Source organism: Thunnus thynnus, chromosome 15 (assembly GCF_963924715.1).
Source record: "Thunnus thynnus chromosome 15, fThuThy2.1, whole genome shotgun sequence".
Taxonomy (NCBI): Eukaryota; Metazoa; Chordata; class Actinopteri; order Scombriformes; family Scombridae; genus Thunnus; species Thunnus thynnus.
This window is the reverse complement of record NC_089531.1, coordinates 775,684-796,276: the sequence shown is the minus strand read 5'-3', so window position 1 is coordinate 796,276 and position 20,593 is coordinate 775,684. Positions and strand designations below refer to the sequence as shown.

The 20,593-nt window shown below is 42.5% G+C and overlaps 1 protein-coding gene across 3 annotated transcripts; it reads right to left on the bottom strand.

Annotated features, from left to right (window-relative positions):
- Nucleotides 1–146: 146 nt before the first annotated feature.
- Nucleotides 147–20,255, bottom strand: rfx5 (regulatory factor X, 5). Of its 3 annotated transcripts, XR_010931701.1 has the most exons (12): nt 20,150–20,255; nt 17,047–17,201; nt 15,858–15,891; nt 15,678–15,760; nt 15,449–15,571; nt 15,170–15,286; nt 14,784–14,862; nt 14,396–14,594; nt 12,537–12,619; nt 12,317–12,454; nt 5,648–11,888; nt 147–5,591 (listed from the first exon to the last, which is right to left on the bottom strand). XR_010931701.1 is itself a non-coding variant. In XM_067612900.1 (11 exons), the coding sequence occupies exons 2-11, from the start codon at nt 17,166–17,168 to the stop codon at nt 10,761–10,763; spliced, it is 2,106 nt and encodes a 701-aa protein (XP_067469001.1). In that variant the 5' UTR covers nt 17,169–17,201; nt 20,150–20,255; the 3' UTR covers nt 147–10,760. The 3 variants fall into 3 exon arrangements, 2 of the variants coding, with proteins under 2 accessions (XP_067469001.1, XP_067469002.1); XM_067612900.1 differs by having other exon boundaries at nt 147–11,888; XM_067612901.1 differs by having other exon boundaries at nt 147–11,888; nt 15,449–15,568.
- Between the last annotated feature and the right edge of the window lie 338 nt (nt 20,256–20,593).

Below are 20,593 nucleotides of genomic sequence, written 5' to 3'. Positions count from 1 at the left end.
AAGAAACTGAAGAATGTGAAATAAATAAAGGAAAAGTAGAAAATATGCAGAAAAGGAAATGGAAGTAAAGATGAAATGAAATAACAATAAAAGCAAATAAACAGGAGAGAAAAGTGAGAGTAAATGAAGCGAAGCAGCAGAAAGTGTTGGAGTCTGTTTCTGCCAGTGAACGTCACGTCTTTTATTCCAGTCAGTCAGCGTAGGAAAATAGATTCACATTAGTGGTCTGGCTTCTCTCCTCCCTCCTGTTTCTCTTCAGAACAAACAAACAAACAAACACACAAACAAACAAAGCGGGGGGGGGGGGGGGGGGGGGGGGGGGGGGCAGCAGCTCACACAGGTAACGTAAAGGTGCATTTCACTGATTATTGTGGTTTCTAAACCAAACAGGTTCATTTTTTTTTGTTTGTTTCACAGTTGGACCGACGTCGACTTCCCACCTTCAATATTTCTTTTTTTATCATATAAAGAATAAAGTGCAAAAATAAACACAAGCCAGCAAGTTACAGGAAAAGAAAAACAAACTTTTTCTCCAAAATTTTAAAGTTAATAAAATACAAAAACAGACAAACATTCACAGGAAAACCATGCAGGAAGCCGGAAGCATCTTCCACAAAGCAAAGATACTTTAAACAACAATAACAACAATAATAATAAAATCTGCACATCAACAAGCTGTACAATCGCATGAAATAGCAAAGACAGACAACAACAAGAACAAACAAAACAGAAGATAAATTAACAATAAGCATTTTATAGATTTAGTAAAAACATTGATGGCAAAAACAACTTGATTGTGATTCTCTTATTTGTACAGAAAGAACAGAAAATGGCAGCATGAAGCTCTAAATGTTGCTGTTTGATGTCAGAATCCTGCTCAGAGTCTGTGGAGGACTTCATTACCCAGAGTTCCTGAGTCTGAGAGGTAGCAGCGCCTGGAAGGCTCCACTCAGGGCAAAAAGTCTGAACGTTTCTCTTTAATATCAACACAAATTCACATTTCTCTGTATTTTTAGGATTTCAAATGTCTTAAACTGAGCTGGAAACAGGAAAAATAAATCCTGGAACCTCCTGAGTGGGTTTCTGACAAGCAAACAGAGCTACTTTCAGTTTAAACTGGGAGTGAACCATCATCATCATCATCATCATCATCATCATCATCACATTAACTGCAGTGTTTGACCAGGATCAGCTCAGTCGTACAAACGTCTCGTCATCTCGTCACCTGAACCTTCGATTCACCTTCAATCATAAAGACGTCATCACAAGTTCATCAAATCCTTTTTTCTTTCTTTCTTTTAAGAATTTAAACACTTTTCTTTGTGTTGCAGCGAGAATAAGTTCAATAAATTTCTTTGTTTCTTCAAAATAAATCAAATCAAAGGAAAGTGAATTTCTTGCTTTATTCTCTTCTGATTGGTTGTGAGTTCAGGTATTTTAAGCTCTTCTGGGTCATTCAGAGGTCACGTGAGACTCGTCAGTCACATGAATCGAGCTGTTTGAAAACATCTTGATTAATTCGACTGTGACGACTCTGACGTGACTTCAAACGAGCCAAATCACTGAAGAACAAAGGCTTCAATATGCTGAAAATCATCAGACACACTTCCTGTTTACCTGTGTGCCGTCTAAAAGCTTTTAATGCGGTTAACAGTTTGAGTTTAAAAGTCTGTGATGAGTCGTGTGTGAACAAGCAGTTTAAAAGGCTTTGAGCATCATTTAACTTCAATAAATCATATTAATGTTGGACATCTTTAGATCACAGTGAAATGACATCAGATGAAGGTACGACAATTAATTTAGCAACAATATGCTGAAGTTAAAAGGGATGCTCGCAGCAGTTTCACACACCGCAGATGGATCCAGTACAGGAAGTGACATCAGAGGACGTTATGTCATTGAGTCTGATCCTTTAAGGTCGACGCACCGCTACCCGAATCCCGATCCTTTTATCTTTGATTATCTGACCCGTTTCTGGTTTTGTTTTTTTGAGCAACACGGCTCCACAGTGAAAAGATTCCCACAACCACCTCAACCCTCAAAGTCAGGTTCCTAATGCAGGGCCAAACTGGGCCAAACTGGGCCAAACTGGTGTTTTCTTGTCTTCACTGGCTTTGTCGAACGTCTTTTAGAACTTTACTTCCACAGTCCAACTAGGCCTCCAGACTTTTTACACAGCTTCTGCAGGGAGCTCCACATATCCAGTTATCCCAGTTAGCCTGAGAAGTGGGCCAAACTGGACCTAACTGAACCATTTCTCAGACTCCTTTTACATACTTGCCTCCACAGTTCTGCCGATCTCCCAGGCTTCTTCCAAACATTTATACCAATAAAGGAAACAGGAAACATGTCCAGTTAAACTGGGGTTGTGTCCAGTTGAAGGGCCAAACTGGGGCTTCTTGGCTTCTTATAAACCATTTCTCAAACCCCTTCTGGATCTCAGAGTTTATTCAAGTTTTTACAAACCTTCTGCAGGGACTCCACATATCCAGTTAACCCACTAAGCTCAACAACTTCTGACTTCACATGAACCATTCCTTTGTTTTTCTTTTGGATCCTGACTTCCAAACTGCTGCTGATCTTCCAACCTTCTTCCAAATGTTCACACGGAATTTAAAGAAATCTCCAGCTGGCCCAGTCGGTCCAGTTAAAGGGCCAAATAGAGCCAAACTGGGGCCGACTTGAACTAAACCATTCCTCAAATTCCCTTTAGAACATGACTTTCACAGAACTGATGAACTTCCAAACTTCTTACAGTTTCTGCAAGAAACTCAACACGTCCAATGAACCTATTTATTTATTTATCACTTATCTGCCCATCAGTGACTCCTCATGAACCATATTCTGGTTTCTATTTGGATCTTTGACTTCCAGAGCGCTGCCAGTAATCTTCACTGAGATTCAGAAGGAAACTTTTGAGTCGAACTGGAGCTTCTTGTCTTCTTTGAGTTGCTCTAAACCATTTCTGAAACTCCCTTTAGATCTGATCTTTCAGAGTTCCGCTAAACATCTGGATATTTAGAACTTTGCAAAAGTCCAGTTTGCAGACCAAAGTCCCATTACTGACCTGCCATGGACAACTTCCCTGACTCCTTTTGAATCTCGACTTCCAGGCTTCTTCCAAATGTTCACACAGATCTCGAAGGAAACTCTACAGAGTCCAACTGCTCCAGTTGCTCCAGTTAAAAGGCCAAATTGAGCCACTGGAGCTTCTTGCCATCACAACTTCTTCTAAATCATTCCTCAAACTCCTTATAGAGGCTAACTTTACAAGTGCTCCTGAATTTCAAGATTTTTCCAGGCTTCTAGATATTTCTGTAGGAGACTCCACATGTCCAGTGTCCCTACACAAGCCAATTAGCTACCATCAACGAACTGCTTCTCAAATTTATTTTGGATCTTGACTTCAGCAGTCTGCTCATCTTTCAGGCTCCTTCCAAACATTTACATAGTTTTTGAAGGAATTTCCAGTCCGCCCAGTTTAATAACCAAACTGGGGTTTCATGCCACCTGTGACATCCCTTTAACCTTTTCTCAAACTCCTTCTAGATGAAGATTACAAAAAGCTGCTGAACTTCAAGTCCTTTAACAAACCCACAGTTACTGCAGAAAATATCCAGTTAGCCCAGTTAGTGGATCAAACTGGTCAAAACTTTGACTTCCTCTGACGTGCACTGAATCCTTTCTTGAGTTCCTTTTAGATCTCGTTCACATCCTTTCATGTCCAGATCTTTTACAAAGTTATTTCATATTTCCAGTTTGCCCAGTTCAACCCAGCAGGTCCTGCAAAGGGAAAACAGCTGCTTTGTTTTCACTCTGAACCTTTTACCTCGACTGTAGATTCACAAGACGCTAAAAGCAACATTTCACTTTGATATCCGGTCTAAGATACACACTGCTCCTCATCAGACCTCAACAGACCTCAACAGACCAGTGGACCAGTGGACCAGCTCCCTGTAATTCCTTGGTAAAAGCTTTGCTATTCTAACAGGTTTTACGGGTGTTTGAACTGATAAACTGTCAGGAAGTTAAAGATACACTTCTAGCCATTTTAGGCCTTAGTAAAAAAACTGCTTCAGGTTCATTACTTTAGACGTTCAGGAAACAGGAAGCATTGATGCCTCAGCATGCTTCAAAGGAAGACCATGTTCAGTGTCACCTGACCCAAGTCCAGACCAACTAGTCACGAGTCATTTCCTGAGTCAAGACTAACAAGACCTACATCAATGTCAACTTCAAGGTCGCTGGGCTGGGTGTCAAACCTCAAGAAAAACAAGTTCCAAATTATGTCCCAAGTCAAGACAAAAAAGTCTCATCAAGACAGTCTCGAGTCAAGACTAACGAGTCCTACATTAAGTCCTGAGTCAGGACTAACAAGTCCTACATTAAGTCCTGAGTCGACCAACGAGTCCTACATTAAGTCCTGAGTCGACCAACGAGTCCTACATTAAGTCCTGAGTCAAGACTAACGAGTCCCACAAAAAGTCCCAAGTTAATAACAAGTTCCAAGTCAAATCCAACAAATCTTGAATCAAGTCCCACATCAAGACCAACAAGTCCTACATTAAGTCCTGAGTCGACCAACGAGTCCTACATTAAGTCCTGAGTCGACCAACGAGTCCTACATTAAGTCCTGAGTCGACCAACAAGTCCTACATTAAGTCCTGAGTCAGGACTAACGAGTCCTAGATTAAGTCCTGAGTCAGGACTAACAAGTCCTAGATTAAGTCCTGAGTCAAGACCAACGAGTCCTACATTAAGTCCTGAGTCGACCAACGAGTCCTACATTAAGTCCTGAGTCAGGACTAACAAGTCCTACATTAAGTCCTGAGTCGACCAACGAGTCCTACATTAAGTCCTGAGTCGACCAACGAGTCCTACATTAAGTCCTGAGTCGACCAACGAGTCCTACATTAAGTCCTGAGTCAGGACTAACAAGTCCTAGATTAAGTCCTGAGTCAAGACCAACGAGTCCTACATTAAGTCTTGAGTCGACAAACGAGTCCTACATTAAGTCCTGAGTCGACCAACGAGTCCTACATTAAGTCCTGAGTCGACCAACGAGTCCTACATTAAGTCCTGAGTCAGGACTAACAAGTCCTAGATTAAGTCCTGAGTCAAGACCAACGAGTCCTACATTAAGTCCTGAGTCGACCAACGAGTCCTACATTAAGTCCTGAGTCGACCGAGTCCTACATTAAGTCCTGAGTCAACCAACGAGTCCTACATTAAGTCCTGAGTCGACCAACGAGTCCTACATTAAGTCCTGAGTCGACCAACGAGTCCTACATTAAGACCTGAGTCAAGACTAATGAGTCCTACATTAAGTCCTGAGTCAAGACCAATGAGTCCTACATTAAGTCCTGAGTCAAGACTAATGAGTCCTACATTAAGTCCTGAGTCGACCAACGAGTCCTACATTAAGTCCTGAGTCGACCAACGAGTCCTACATTAAGTCCTGAGTCGACCAACGAGTCCTACATTAAGTCCTGAGTCGACCAACGAGTCCTACATTAAGTCCTGAGTCGACCAACAAGTCCTACATTAAGTCCTGAGTCAGGACAAGTCCCAAGTGAAGTCCAGGTTCTGTACTTTGTTGAATGCAATTTTCCGTCCTGCTCTGCAACATAACTGGCTGCTGTTGGACTGATTCAAAGTATCTGTTGTCAGGAACATTAACTGTTTATTGGCTGCACACAAAGTCACGAGTCAAGACAAGTTTTAAGTCAAAGTTGAGCTGAAGGTCTTTTATAATTTTGTCGAGTCTAAAGTCTCCAGATTCAAGTCATGTGACACCTCACGTCAGATAAACTAGTTTGTTTGATTTACACTGATTCATTCAGACGTGGTTCAGCTTCCTGCTGCTGTAGACGTCGTCCATCAAATGAAATGTTGCTTTCAACTGTCTGTGTAGTTTAAATCTCTCCAGATCGCTCCAGTTACTGCAACTTTAATATAACAGAATGTTTTTCCTCTTTATTCATACTGCTAAGCTCTCAACTCAACAATTCAAACTAGGATTATTATTCTGACCAAATTCTTGAGATAAAAATTCTCCAGCCGAGTGCAAGCGTAAAGCAGAAGGTTACATCACTCATAAATACTTGATGTATTTTCTCAATGCATATAACAATAAATTCATAACATACAAGGACTTTCTCTTGTTTTAACTTTTTAACAGTGCAACTTTTCATTTGTTTCAGTTCTGTCTGAAAAGGGCCGAGACTCAGCGGTTAAAGGGAGGCCGAGACATTTTAGTTGAAGCGTTTTTTCTATTGAGTGGCAAGATTGTACATATTATTCACTTTAGTGATTAAAAACAACATATTAGCATCATTAGTGCTCATTTAATTAGAAATATTGGGGAGTGCTGCAGCAGCGAGCGTATAAGCTCAGCTGCACTCGCTTCATGGCGAGTGCTAAAGCTTAACTCTCCCATCATGCAACATGAATGATTTTAACAGTCAAAAAATGTCACAGCGTCACTTTAACCGACCTGAAGCTCGTTGTCACAGGACGGAGGGAGACAACAACACACTCAGAAACACACTCAGCTGCATTCAGAGTGATCACACCTCGATATGAGCGTCGACAAAAATGTTTTTTATACAAATCTGCGATTACAGGATGGAAAACAGCGCGGGCCGACGGCGACGGCGGCGACGGCCCTGCGGTTTGTAGCACCAACGATGAAGAAGACGCCCTCACTCGGAGCGAGAGGCAGTTTGGCAGAGGTGAAGTACAAACATCAGCAATGTGACATTTCTGTGATGACGGAGGGTCACAGCCCTTTTACTTCCTCCTGAACACACCAGAAACCACAGAAGAAGAAGAAGAGTTTGGGAGGTTTATCATCCTTCCTCCTGGTTGACACAGGAGGTCAGGAATTAAAACTGATGTCCTGATTAAATACAACTAAAATTCATAGTATATTTTATTTAGAGCTGCAATGATTGGTTGATTAATCAATTAGTAGATCAATAGAAAATTAATTGGAAACAATTTTGAGTTTTTTTAAAGCAAAAACACCAAACAATCCCGAGTTCTATGTTCTCGTATGTCGGGATTTTCTGCTTTTCTGTTTTACATCATTGTAAACTGGATGTTTGGGTTTTGGACATTTTAAAAATATTTTCAATAATAATCTATAATTTTAAAGAACTTATCAGCACATTGATCGACAATAAAAATAATGGTTAGTTGGAGCCCTAATTTTGTTGTAATTCTTAAGTGTTTTATTTAATATCGTGTGTCTTAGTTGTAAAATCGGGAAAAGGTTTGGATGCAGAGAAAGATTTTCTCTAGTTTACTTATAATCAAAATATGGTATAAAAGTTTCAAAAGGGAGAATAAGAAGTTCACAGTAAAACAAGATCAAGTTTCCGTTACGGTTTCATTATCTATTAATATAATAGTTTTTTTAAAGTATGTTTTTGATCAATAGATTTGTTTGGTCTAAAGCTCACAGTGACATCTTCAGATGTCTTGTTCTGTCAGACCAACCCAAAGATTTTCAGTTTACTGTGATATAAAATGGTGGAAAATAGAAAATGAAGAGATTTATCAATTATAAAAATTAAATTATCGTTTCCATTACAGAGAAAATGTTTTAATGTAAAGTTTCCAGCGTGAAATCATCTAGATCCACTGGAGTAAATATAACAGGGATGAAATTTGGATATTAAACTAAAAGAAAGACATTTTTCTTTTTGACAAGTGGTTTATACAACTAAATAACAAAAGTAAATTTCATTTTATTGTGGCTTTCACAACAAGATTTTTCCCATAATACTGCATGTTTGGTCTATTTTCAGTTCATGAGAGCTTTTCCAATCACTGCTCTCAACTCTTAGTGTCTAAATGCTTTTTCTGATCTGTTTGGGATAAAAAGAAGAAGAAGAAGTGCTGGAGTTTCAGAGCTGAAACTTGGCGTCGCCACCAAAAAATGACTTGAAGATGAGAAGAGACGAGAAAAGTCTTCAGTCAGGTGAGTTCAGCAGCAGAGAAGAACCGAGAATATCTCCGATTCTGACCTGATGTGTTTGTGTCACATTGCTGATCCAGACAGTGCTTCAGTGATCAGGAAGAGGCGGTTGAAGTGTTAGTGCAAAGGGCGCATGGCAACATACAACAACAGCTAAGCTAGCAGGCTAATCATATAGGCTAAACTTTAGTGCTACGGAAGCTAATTTTCTGCAAATATCCCTCATGAATACATTGTTCCTATTTGTTTGTTTTTACTGCATTTTAACATGTTTTAGCGCTTCGTGGCAGGTAACTTTGTGCTTTGCTCTTTGTGCCTGAGCTGACGCCATTTTCTTTAACAGGAAAGAACAAACTTCAAACTGTTTCCTTCCTGTTTCTGTGACCGGTTTTACCGCGAAGGCTATGATTCGACCTGCATGTCACCACAAATGATCACGTCTTCACTGACGTTTGTGTCCCGGCGCCGTTATTTCTTTTCCCACACACATTCCGCGAAGACCCGCCCTTCCCTGCCTGTGATTGGCTAGTGCTCGTTGCCTTTGTTGGTTAGGTTTATGGTAAAATATCAGAGTCAGAGCCAATCAGAGGCAGAGTACGGCGGGTGAGAAAAAAAAGGCTGCTGGGACACAAATGTCAATGAAGATGTGATCTGAGCTCTGCTGAGGGGGCGGACATTTTTGGGCCAAATAAGTGCTAATAAGTTTGGCGTCTCACGTCAAGAAAACTTGGGGTAAACTTCAAATTTCAAATGAAAAATCAGGTCTTAAAACACCGCCGGGTCTCGCTGTGGTCAAAGGACTGGATATCAAACATAAATACTTTTTTGGTGCCGATCAAATTAAATCCGTACTCGGTGCTTTGGACCGAGTACGGATTTAATTCATAATGTTTCCAGTTAAAACTGCATTTTATTCAGTCAAAGTTACTGTATGGCTGACATTTGAGAAGTTTGGCTTCTTTGTTCAATGAAAAAAGGGTTTTTCAGAAAAACATGATGATATTTCTCAAAGTAAGAAGTCCTGCAGGTCGGTTTGGTATCTCTGCCAGAGCTCAGGTGTCTTATCGGCACTAGTATTGAAAAATTTCTAATAATATCCAGCTTCACTGGTCACCAGGCAGCAGAAGGGACAACACACATTTAAAGTACTTTACATCTTAAGTAAAGTATTTAAAGTACCGTCTTAACACAACACTCACGAGCTGTGTGTCCACACAAAGTTGAGAGTCTGTAATCATCAATACTGACTATGAAATGATCCCTTCGACTAAATCCACCGTCCTTGTTCTAAAGTTCAGCTGAAGCCTCAACAGTCTGACTTACATTCATCAAGCTTTCCTGCACCAACTTCCCTCTTTGTGTTTCCTTTGCTGAGCCGCGATGGAGGGAGACGACCTCGTCGTCACGTCGAGGTTTGTTGTCGGGATAAATAGACAATAAACGGAGATACTTGATCTGTTTGACTTCAGCTGAACTTCAGTCACTTCCAGTACAGAAACAACTCTCCCAGTGGACATTTAGCATGTGAGTGTTAGAATCTGAACCTGTCCTTTAAATTACAGTCGATGACCCGACGTGATGTTTTTCTCTGCGACTTTGTTACTGAAAGGTTTTTATTTAAAAACTAATTAAACTCACTGAAATTTAATACAACGACCAAATGATGCAATATGACCATCGGCCAGAAGGCGTTTCTGATAAATAACCTGAAATAATAAATAAATGTGAAAATATCTCAAATTTTATATGAAAAAAGGCTCATTTTACGCAACATTTTTGGGTAACGGGTCATTAAGAGAGCTTTGAGATTTTAACTTTTTCTCTCTCTTACACACACACACACACACACACACACACACACACAGAGAACGATCAGAAACATCTACTAACAAACACTGATAAAAACACAACAAACCAAAGCTGTTTAGAACAGCAGAGCTGAAGCTTCAATTCACATTCAATCCAAAATTCAAAGTGAAAACTGTTTTTCCAGCTGCACTTCGTCTCTACGTCTTTTTGTTGAGTTACTGAACTTGTCAAGGCTTGAAAATAATCTATTTTATTGCCGTTGATCCCAACGTTTGCAGCTCTCATTACATCCACAAATCTACTTTTTCCTGAACTGGACTGAAGGTGGATCGAGGCCGAGCTCTGCTTCAAGAGGTCATTTTTCCGTATTTAGTACAAAGAACCTTTTCAAGGCTCTGACCCGTAGTACCTACTGTATCTATCGACTTCAGGCTGAACTCCGTCTGAGGCCTGATTCAACTCTGAATATTGTCTCCTTTCCTTCTTCCTCTTTTCTTTCATCTCCCCTCCTTCCTTTATATCAAGTTCTCTTTTATCTGTGTTTGTTTTCTATAAACCGATGAATCTGATGTGCGTTAATCAGCGGAGGCGCCGCAGCAGACGAGTCGACAGGAAATGAGAAATCTGGAGGTGAAGGATACAAGGAGGCGAGGGAGGAGGAAAGGAAGGAAGAGCGGAAGGTGTTATTTCAGGTTTCAGCCTCAGAGGACTCACAGACACACATGCAGGTTTCTAACAGCCTCCAGTCTGTTTACAAGTGCAATGGGAGCCGATGGAAGGATAGCGTGTCGAGGTTTTGGCTTCATTTATCCTCGTCGATTGGCTCTCTGCTGTTGCCAATCTGGGATTTCCACCAATAAGGAAGAGGAGAGGTCAGGGGGCGGGGCTTTGTTGCAGGTGAGGTAAAAGCTGAGTGAGGGCTGATAAAAAAGACGAGGAGGGTCGAAGGAGGAAGAAGAGTGAAGAGCTAGTGTCCCTCTCTCTTTGAGGAGGTGCTGCTGTCAGCCGCCTCCTCCTCCTCCTCACTTTTCACCGTTGTGACGGAAGAGACGGCAGGAGCTGCAGAAGAAGAAGAGGTGGAGGAGGAAGGCTGTGGGCTGACGTGCAGCTCCACCGGCGTCAGCGTTATCTCCACCTCCCCCCGCTCCTCGTGTAGCGTGGGCAGAGGGAGAGGAGGATGAAGGTGAGCTGCAGGTGGAGGAGCGCTGCTGCTGTTGTTATTGCTCGGTCTCGGAGCTTTCTGGATGACCTCAACCATCGGCGTCCGCCCTGCCGCCGCCAGCTCCCAGCTGGGGTTCTGGAACAGCAGCAGCGGCCGGCCGTGGCGGTCCGGCTCAGGCGCCCCGCCGGGCTGGCACTGCACCACCACCCCGCGGTGCTCCACCAGCCGGTGACCCGCTTCTGACACCGCCGGCAGCTGACTCAGAACCAGCCCCGGCTGCTCCTGGATGACCAGCTCCAGCATGGGCTGTGCCGCCGACGCAGACGAGGAGGAAGAGGCTTTCTGGATGACGCCGCCGGTCAGGGAGGTGATGATGGGGGGATGGGAGGGAGGAGCAGGAGGTGGAGGCTGGGAAGGAAGAGCAGCAGGAGGAGCAGGCAGGGCGTCTTCTGGTCGAGGTTTTCTTGGTCGGCCACGTTTCCGTTTTACTGGAGGAGCGTTGGTGGCAGAGCTACTGGGCATGCCCAGTCCGCCTGACGTCACCACCTCCAGCGGGCGCTTGCTGGCGTTCCCTCGAGCTTTCTGGACCACAGATGTGGGCGCCGCGGGGGCGTGCTGCTGCTGTGGAGGAGCAGGCTGTGGCGGCGGGGGCGGAGCGACCTTCTCCCTCTCGTACGACAGACAGCCCTGAGGCAGGATCATCACCGGGACTGGCCCGCCCTGCTGCTGGGGCAGCGTTGCCATGGCGATGACCTTCACCCCACCACCGCTGGCGGCGGCGGCGGCGGCTGGGCCTCCCGGTCCCGACGCCCCCCCGACACCTGAGGCATCTTTGGGCGCCAGCGAGGGCGGAGAGGATCGGACCGAGAGCGTCTTATCGGGGATGGAGCTGCGAGGGAGGATTCTGGGTAACTGCTTCATGAAGGCCTCCACCTGCATCACATCAAGACACAGTCATTTACATTATTGATTGATTATTTTATTGGTAACTGTGGAAACAAACATGCTAAACACTAAGCAACACTGCAGGTGAATACAGGTGGAGACTATTGGCTGCAGCTAACGATTATTTTCATGATCTATTAATCTGTTGATTATCTTCTACATTAATCGATTAGCTGTTTGGTCCATAAAATGTCAGAAAATGGTGGAAAATGTGAATCAGTTTTTCCCAAAGACGACGTCCTCAAATGTCTTGTTTTGTCCACAACACAAAGATCTTCAGTTTACTGTCATAGAGACTAAAGAACCTGGAAGCTGGAATCAGAGCATTTTCTTAAAAAGTGACTCAAACAATGAATTGATTATCAAAATAGTTGGCAATTAATCGACAAATCGTTGCAGCTCTAGTGGAGACTTACCGCAGGACGCAGAGAAGAGGAGGAGGAAGAGGAGGGAGGAGGCGGAGCATCCAGAGAAGAAGGTTTGGCAGATGATGCTGATTTGTCTCCAGACGGCGGCTTCAACGCAGACGAGCAGGACGAGTCTCCGGCTTCCCTCTAAAGACGACAGGAAGCAGTGAGCAGCAGAGACACAGCATCTGTATGTGATCAATGATTGTACAGAAACACCTGTGATCACCTTCTGATCAGCGGCGCCGTCGCTCTCTGCTTTAGATATGACCGGAGTTTTCTTGATGACCTTGTGGGGTTTGGCTGGACCTCCTGAAGCAGATAGAGAGTCAATCAACTCAAAAAGCTACTGCTGCTTCTGAAAACTGACATGTTCAACTTGGAGATAAAAAAATACAGAAAAAAGCAAAAGCAAAAACAGACGGTTCATATCAGCCACAGTCTGCCCTTTAAATAAGAGTTTATTAACATCTATATGCTGATATGAGAGAAAGCTGCTGCACCACAGATGAGCTCCTGAACATCTCAAACTTGGACCTAAAAAATGGTCTTAATCTTCAAATAATCTTCAGCGAAGACTCTAAAGACAAGGTAACAGCATTAATCAGCAAGAACATTCCAAAGGAGAAACTGCACTGAGGAAGCTGACAGAAGAGTTATTTTGTGAAGACAAGAAGATAAATGAAGGGTCCTTGTTGGTGGTAATCTCTCTCTCGCTCTCTCTCTTTCTGTCTCTGTCTCTCTCCATGAACGGGTGTGATGGCTGCGCAACCGACATTTGCGGCGTCCTCTCCTAGTTCTGACTATGCAGCGTCTACGTCTACGTCTGTGTCATCGTGTAGAGTGCAGGGGAAATATGTCTGTAATCGTCATTTTGTTTCAGACATTTGTAACAAAGATTTTTGCTACGAGAAATACTGGCTGGGAGCTACAAACAGCTGAGTGATCCTGGCCTGCTGCTGCTGCTGCTGCACCCAGTGGACCCAAAGGAGACCACGACCTCGCCTGGAGCTGCACCAGAGAGGAAACATTGAAAGCAGCATGACAGGGTGTAGAAGCGGGGAAAGTGTGGAGGAGTGCAAGCTAGGCTAACCGTTAGCCATACAAACCAGCAGTTCCAACAGTCATGTTGCCTGATGTTCTCTGGACAGTAAAATGGATTATAAACTCCCCCATCAGTCACTCACTGTCTACATCCAACTGACACATGTACTTTTCTCTCTAAATGCACTTTAAAGCACTGAGCTGCTAACCGCTCATTCTTTTTTTGTTTTTTTTTCTCGTGGGATTTATATGTTTTTAAAAGGAATTTTTAGATCTACAGTATATCTTCATCCTTTCTGTTGTTGTTGCACTGCTGTGGGCTGAGAGGAACAGAGAGAACTTGCTCTGATACTTATATTCATACGTGAACACACACGTCTGTGTACGAGTGTATACAGGTAAACAGGTAAATGTATATATGTATGTGAATGTATTTAATATATATAACTGTGTGTAGTATCCAACTTGTCTCATATTTCCTTCCTGTTTTTTTTGTTTTAATTTGGCTCTTTTGTTTTTTCAGTAATTTAAAATTTTGATTTTAATTTTTTCTTATCATGATTTGTAAAATTGGAATCAGCAAAGCTTCACATGTGAAAATAATTCTGAAAAGATAAATATAAAAAATAAATAAATGTATCTGCTTAGTAGCAGCAGAAGATATGAAATGTAGATTAAATCTGACACTCAGTTGCAGCTTTGAGCCCTGAAGCTCCTGGTGTAAAACTACTGATCAGTGTAAATTATTGATCTGATGTGAATGACAGTTGATCCTCTGGAGAGACGACGTCTCACTCTGTTGGAGTTGTTGGAACTACAGAAACACTCTGATGGTACAGTGGTGTTGCAGAGTGGAGCATCTTCCCTCACAGAGGATCTTTGGTCGAGTGGAGACGCACAAACTGCCAGACAAGTTTCATTACGTCATCATGTTTCTCACAGAATGAAGGTTAATCAGTAACGGCTGATACGTCATTTTAACCAAAGCTGAAGTGGCGCTAAGAGCGGGAAAACACGAGGAGTTGAAGCTTCTGTCTCACAGACCTGCAAGCGCTGCGGAGCTGACCAGCTCGGCCTGGCTGCAGCGAGGATTGACGATGTGCTCCTGGATCAGGTAGCGAGCGATCTCCACCACCGTGTCGAACGAACGCTTCAGGATCTTCTGTGCCCAATCACAGATCAGCTCGCATGCCGCCTCTGTCACTTCCTGTTTGTACGTCTGGACCAGCTCAGTCAGCTCAGCCTGAAGATGAAGAGGAAGGAACATCAACAGGATTCAGCAAGAATGTAACGAGAATAAGACTACGTTCACGTTACACGCTGAAGTGACTCAAATCTGATTTTTTAAGTTTAATAAACTCAGTCAGTGTGTGTGTGTGTGTGTGTGTGTGTGTGTGTGTGTGTGTGTGTGTGTGTGTGTGTGTGTGTGTACCGGGTCGTTCTTCAGGTCCAGGTTGGGCAGCAGAGGCATGTTGAGCACCGTCTTCCTCCTGATGCCGCTGTAACAGTACGTATCAGCTGGGCAGGTTATGGAATTCAACCAGAAACCTTCATACCAAACCAGCTTGAACCAGATCATCACAGCGACATGCTAAACCCTTTAAATACAGAATATATTCACCTCATAATAATCTGTTTGAGGTAAAACTGAAACTGAAATTAAGGCTGTAAATAACCATTACCATCATGTATTCAATGATCAAAGTAGTCGCAGTCTGTCGATCGACTAATCGTTGCAGCTCTGACTGAAACCATAAAACTACAGTTATTTAACATTTTTGATATTTAACAGCAACAGTCCAGCAGCTGGAAGGATATTTGGACTGTCCTCTGCCGCCGAGCCGCCGCGCCTTGATGTTCGGGAAAATGTCTCTGATGATCTTCCCAAAGTTGGCGGCGCTCAGCGGACGATGCTGCAGGTTCTCACAGTAACGTCTGAAAACAACGAGTACACACACACACACACACACACACACACACACACACACACACACACACACACACACACACACACACACACACAGAGACAGTGAGCAGTGAGGGAGACATGTCACATACAACTAAAATGTGTGTGTGTGTGTGTGTGTGTTCTCTGACTTGTATGTCTCGTAGACGTCCTGTTTGGGCAGGCAGGTGTCTGAATGCTCCTCCAGGTGACTGCGGATCCAGTTACAGGTGTGAAGCTGGTCGGCTGTGTTGAATGAACTAGAGTCTCCACTGCTACACACACACACACACACACACACACGCAGTAAAAGTCAGTGTTTCTGTCACACTATAATTAAGCTGTAATTAATAATATTTACTGGATGGCATCCTTGCAGACCTCTTGTCTCCGGAGCTGGGTCCTGAGGGCAGCTGGAGGTACAGGTACAGCTTGTCGTTGTCGGAGAAACGCTGAACGTCTTGCTGTTAAAGCAGAACACAACAGATCACAGCTGAGCACTGACGGAAGGAACTTCACCTGCACACGTCTGAGATTAGAAGCTGGACAATGAGTGCTTACCAGGATCTGATCCACTTTGGTCTGAACACTCTTACTGCAACAAACAGAGAACACAGAGGTTAACATGCAGACAAACAGTTCCAGGTACTCAGGAACTAAACCTGGAACTAAAAGTCCCTGTTGTGCATCCTGTTTGTGTTTCCACCACATCTGAAGAAGTAGGTAGATCCTGCAGATGAGACCCATGAGGAATTAAAAAAATGAAACACAGTATTCACATGTTGTTCTTTGTGTTTCCTGCTGCAGGAGTTGGATGTGATGGATGAAGGAAAAGCAGAAATGCAGAGAGCGTCTGATGGTTTTATTTCTGTTTAGAATGAAGTAGATGCAGAGTAAAGGTTTCTGGCACAACTTCACCGACTTCCAAAGGTGCACAGAGAAGGAGGTCAAAACTCCGGCAGCACTTGTAGTATATAGAATAACTTTATTGTAGACCAACATGTTTCAGCTTCATCTTCTCCTTCCTTAGAACGGCTGCACAGATAGGAAACACTTCGGCTGACAGGATGTACCACTCTGTTTGGAAAAAAACTTCTTCTTTTTGGTTTATAACGGCGGTTGTCAACCAGCGTATCAGGTGCATTAGCGCCACCTTCTGCTCCAGAGTGTGGACCAGAGATTAAATCCTACACATTAATCCTGTCTGTCTAATAAACTCAATGAAAACTCTACTGCTGCTCCCACTTGGCAGGTTCATTAAAGGTTTAATGCTGAGCTCCTGAACTCCAGTCTTCCTCAGTTCTTCCTTCATATATTGTCTTTCTTGATCATATTTAGTACAATCTATGCTGCAGGTATAATAGTCTCCTCAGCCAGCTGGAGAATAATATGTGCATATATCAGCATCGGCCACAATGAGTTGGAAATATCGACATATCGGATATCAGCAGAAAATCCAATATCATGCATCCCTACTTTTAATGTCACAAAAATGTCCTCCGCTCGTCCTAAACTGATACTAGAGTACTTCCTTCTTTTATGAATGAAGCAGAACACAAGTTAAAGCAGCTGTGGTCTCTGTGTTTGACCAATCAGTGAGTCATCCCTGCAAACCCCGCCCCCCAAAGTTCAGGAACTGCACCTTCACTGTTCATATGGACACCTGACTGACGGTTGAACACTGGAAACATCATGAACTCGTCCTTTTATAAAGAGTTTCTTTAGAAATGTCACCGAGAAGTCGACTTACGAGATGTTGCTCTTGAGTTTCTGCAGCAGCATGCTGGGCTCGGTGTCGCCCTCCCCCGCCTCCAGCCCACCCTCCCCCCGCCGGGAGGCTTCGGGCCGCTGGTGCCGCTGGTCCTCCGACATCTGGACCAACTAACCAGTGCTGAGTATCACCATCTGAGGACACAAGCGGACATAACAGTTAGTTACTTATTTCAGTGCTTCACACAACTCGTCTCCATGACGACTCCATCATCTGAGGAAGACTGTGAGATGTCACTGAAAGCTCCAGAGATAGCCAGTAACTGGACCTTGAGCTGAGATTTCTCTTTGACATCACACAAACTTTACATTGTTGTTAGTAGAGCAGAAAAACAACGACTCATCAACACTTCTGAGAATCAAACTATCTTATTTTTTTAAGCAACAATCTGCAACAACTTCCAGCTTCAGATGTTGTTTTATTAAGTCTTTCATCACTATAAACTGAATATCTTTGAGTTTCGTCTTTTAGTCGGACAAAAAAGAACTTTAAAAACAAATAAATTGACAGATTAATTGCAAATATTGCAAAAATAATCAGCTCCAGTACAAACTCATAATGTTCTACCAAACTTTGTTGTTGTTTCCAAATACGCCGAACGAGTGCATCAGGAGTTTTTAGGGGAAAATAAATTAAATATATTGTGTCTTCAAAAAGTATCCAAGACCTCCTCACATTTCACACACTTCTCTGTGATACAGGTTTAATTTAAATAGATTACATTTACTTCTTAAATAATCATCCAACCCCAAAAAACTCACGACAAAGTGAAAACATGTTTTACACAATACTTCCGTTTTAGGAAGTGGTGCAGCAATCAAAACGTGGAGCGTTGGGCCTGAATATTTAACTTAGATGAAAAAAGAGCTGGAACAAGATGATACAAAATATATACGATGGTTCAGTCAGACTGTAGAATAATAAGCTGATTTTAACAACTTTATAGAAACTTACAGGGAAGCAGCGCAGGAAGACGTACTCAGATACTTTACTGCAGTAAAAGTACCTATACAGACATTTCTAAATACTCCATTGCAAGTAAAAGTCCTGCATGAAAAATCCTACTGCAGTAAAAGTACATAAGTATTATGAGCTTGATGTAGTTAAAGTATTGCAGTAAAAGTACATAAGTATTATGAGCTTGATGTAGTTAAAGTATTGCAGTAAAAGTACATAAGTATTATGAGCTTGATGTAGTTAAAGTATTGCAGTAAAAGTACATAAGTATTATGAGCTTGATGTAGTTAAAGTATTGCAGTAAAAGTACATAAGTATTATGAGCTTGATGTAGTTAAAGTATTGCAGTAAAAGTACATAAGTATTATGAGCTTGATGTAGTTAAAGTATTGCAGTAAAAGTACATAAGTATTATGAGCTTGATGTAGTTAAAGTATTGCAGTAAAAGTACATAAGTATTATGAGCTTGATGTAGTTAAAGTATTGCAGTAAAAGTACATAAGTATTATGAGCTTGATGTAGTTAAAGTATTGCAGTAAAAGTAGTGGTTTGGTCCCTCTGACTGATATATTATTATATATGACATCATTAGATTATTAATAGTGAAGCATCAGTGTTAGAGCAGCATGTTACTGTTGTAGCTGCTGGAGGTGGAGCTAGTTTACACTACTTTATATACAGTTAGCTAGTTTAGTCCAGTGGTTCCCAACCTAGGGGTCGGGCCCCTCCAAAGGGTCAGCAGATAAATCTGAGGGGTGGTGAGATGATTAATGGGAGAGGAAAGAAGAAAAAACAAAGTTCTGATACACAAATCTGTTTTCAGTTTTTGGACTTTTTCTCTAATCTTTGATTTTTGCTGAAATATTGGATCATTTGAACATTTATTGAAATGAAAGCATGTGAGAAGTTTAGAGGGAAAAATCACTATTTGGTGGAGCTGTTAACAACTCATAGACATGTGAAATGTGACCCTGACTACACACTGCTTTTTGTAAGACGTCAAAAGACAAAAAGGTTGGAAACCACTGGTTTCATCTTTAACAATGTGTTGTATTTTAAAAGCTTGTTATATTATCCATTGTGTCAAATCTTCATCTGAAAAGTAACTAAAGCTGTCAAATAAATGTAGTGGAGTAGAAAGTACAATATTTCCCTCTGAAATGTAGAAAGTAGCATCACATGAAAATACTCAAGTAACGTACAAATACCTCAAATTTGTACTTAGTAAATTCAGTTGTAGTAGTAAATGTGCTAGTAAATAGTCATTAGGAGCACTACATGTGCTTGTTGATCATGTCTGTCAGTAGCTGCTGTCGGACAGACAGACAGAGGGTCTCTCCCACTCGTCTGCAGCCCAACCGGAGCACAACATTGGATCTTAACATCTCACAACATTGTTGAGGTCCAATGTCAGCCCGGTTCCGCGCTGACAGCCGGCTGCCGGGTGGTGACACACGCCGGCTGTCACGGTGCCGTTATAGCTTCCTACTACTACCGGAGCGGGACGCATGTTCCTGCGGGGCAGGACGGCAGAACGCAGCCCGCCACACACCGGCTCTCTTCACCGTGACAGCCGAGCTCCCTGTGTCATGTCTGCCTGCCATGTTTACAGCGGCCGCAGTGCCGGTGGTCATGTGCCTGCCGTTAACCATCACTCACACACACACTCACACTCACACACACTGACCCAGCTCAACATGTTACTGCCGAGCTAACAGGCTAGCTAACAGACACCCTTTACATTAGCCGACAGACAGCGACACTCCGACACGTTAGCTGACATCTTACAAGCAGATATGACAAAGCTTTAAAAGCCGTAGAATGTGAGAGAATGGCTCCCCGTGGCAGAAAATGACATTACTCGGGCTACGGTTGACGTTTACTGCTCTCCTTCATGGCTAGCTAAGCTCGCTGCTAACCGTCAGAGGCTAGCTAACTAACCTAGCTAGTTGCTATCGGATAGCATAAGCTAGCAAGCGCCGAAACACCCCTTAAACATGTTTTTACACGCTATTTTTAATTTCAAAATAATTCCCGATAATAGTTAATTAATGCTGTTATTAATTTATGATCGGGTAAGTGAGTCCCATTTCAGTAATTATTTTAAAAAAGAAAAAGAAAGTACCTGAGCCAAGATACAGCAAAAATCCCCTTTGAGATTTTTTTGTGATTGGACAACTTTGTTATGTCTGCCTGACTACAAAGCGAACGTCTATTCCGATTGGTGGGCTGTAACAAATCTACCCGGATACCCAAAGCGGGATATTTTCCATTCGTCGAGCAGAATTATTTTTCTGACAGAGATTATTCTGATTGGACGCATTTTTCTGGTCTGCCCAGTTACAAAACAGATGACTTTATCTTGCGAAATCTGCATAGCAACAGTAGACTATTCAGACAGCGAAAACGAAAGTATTTCTAATTAACATTAAATGATTATGTATTAAACACGTTTATATAATGCAGTTCAGAAGAAAACAGTCATTAGAAGCTACATGGTTTTAAAGCTAATATTAATTCAAAATATTCATTTCTCGGGTCCCACGATATCAAAATATTCATTTCTGAC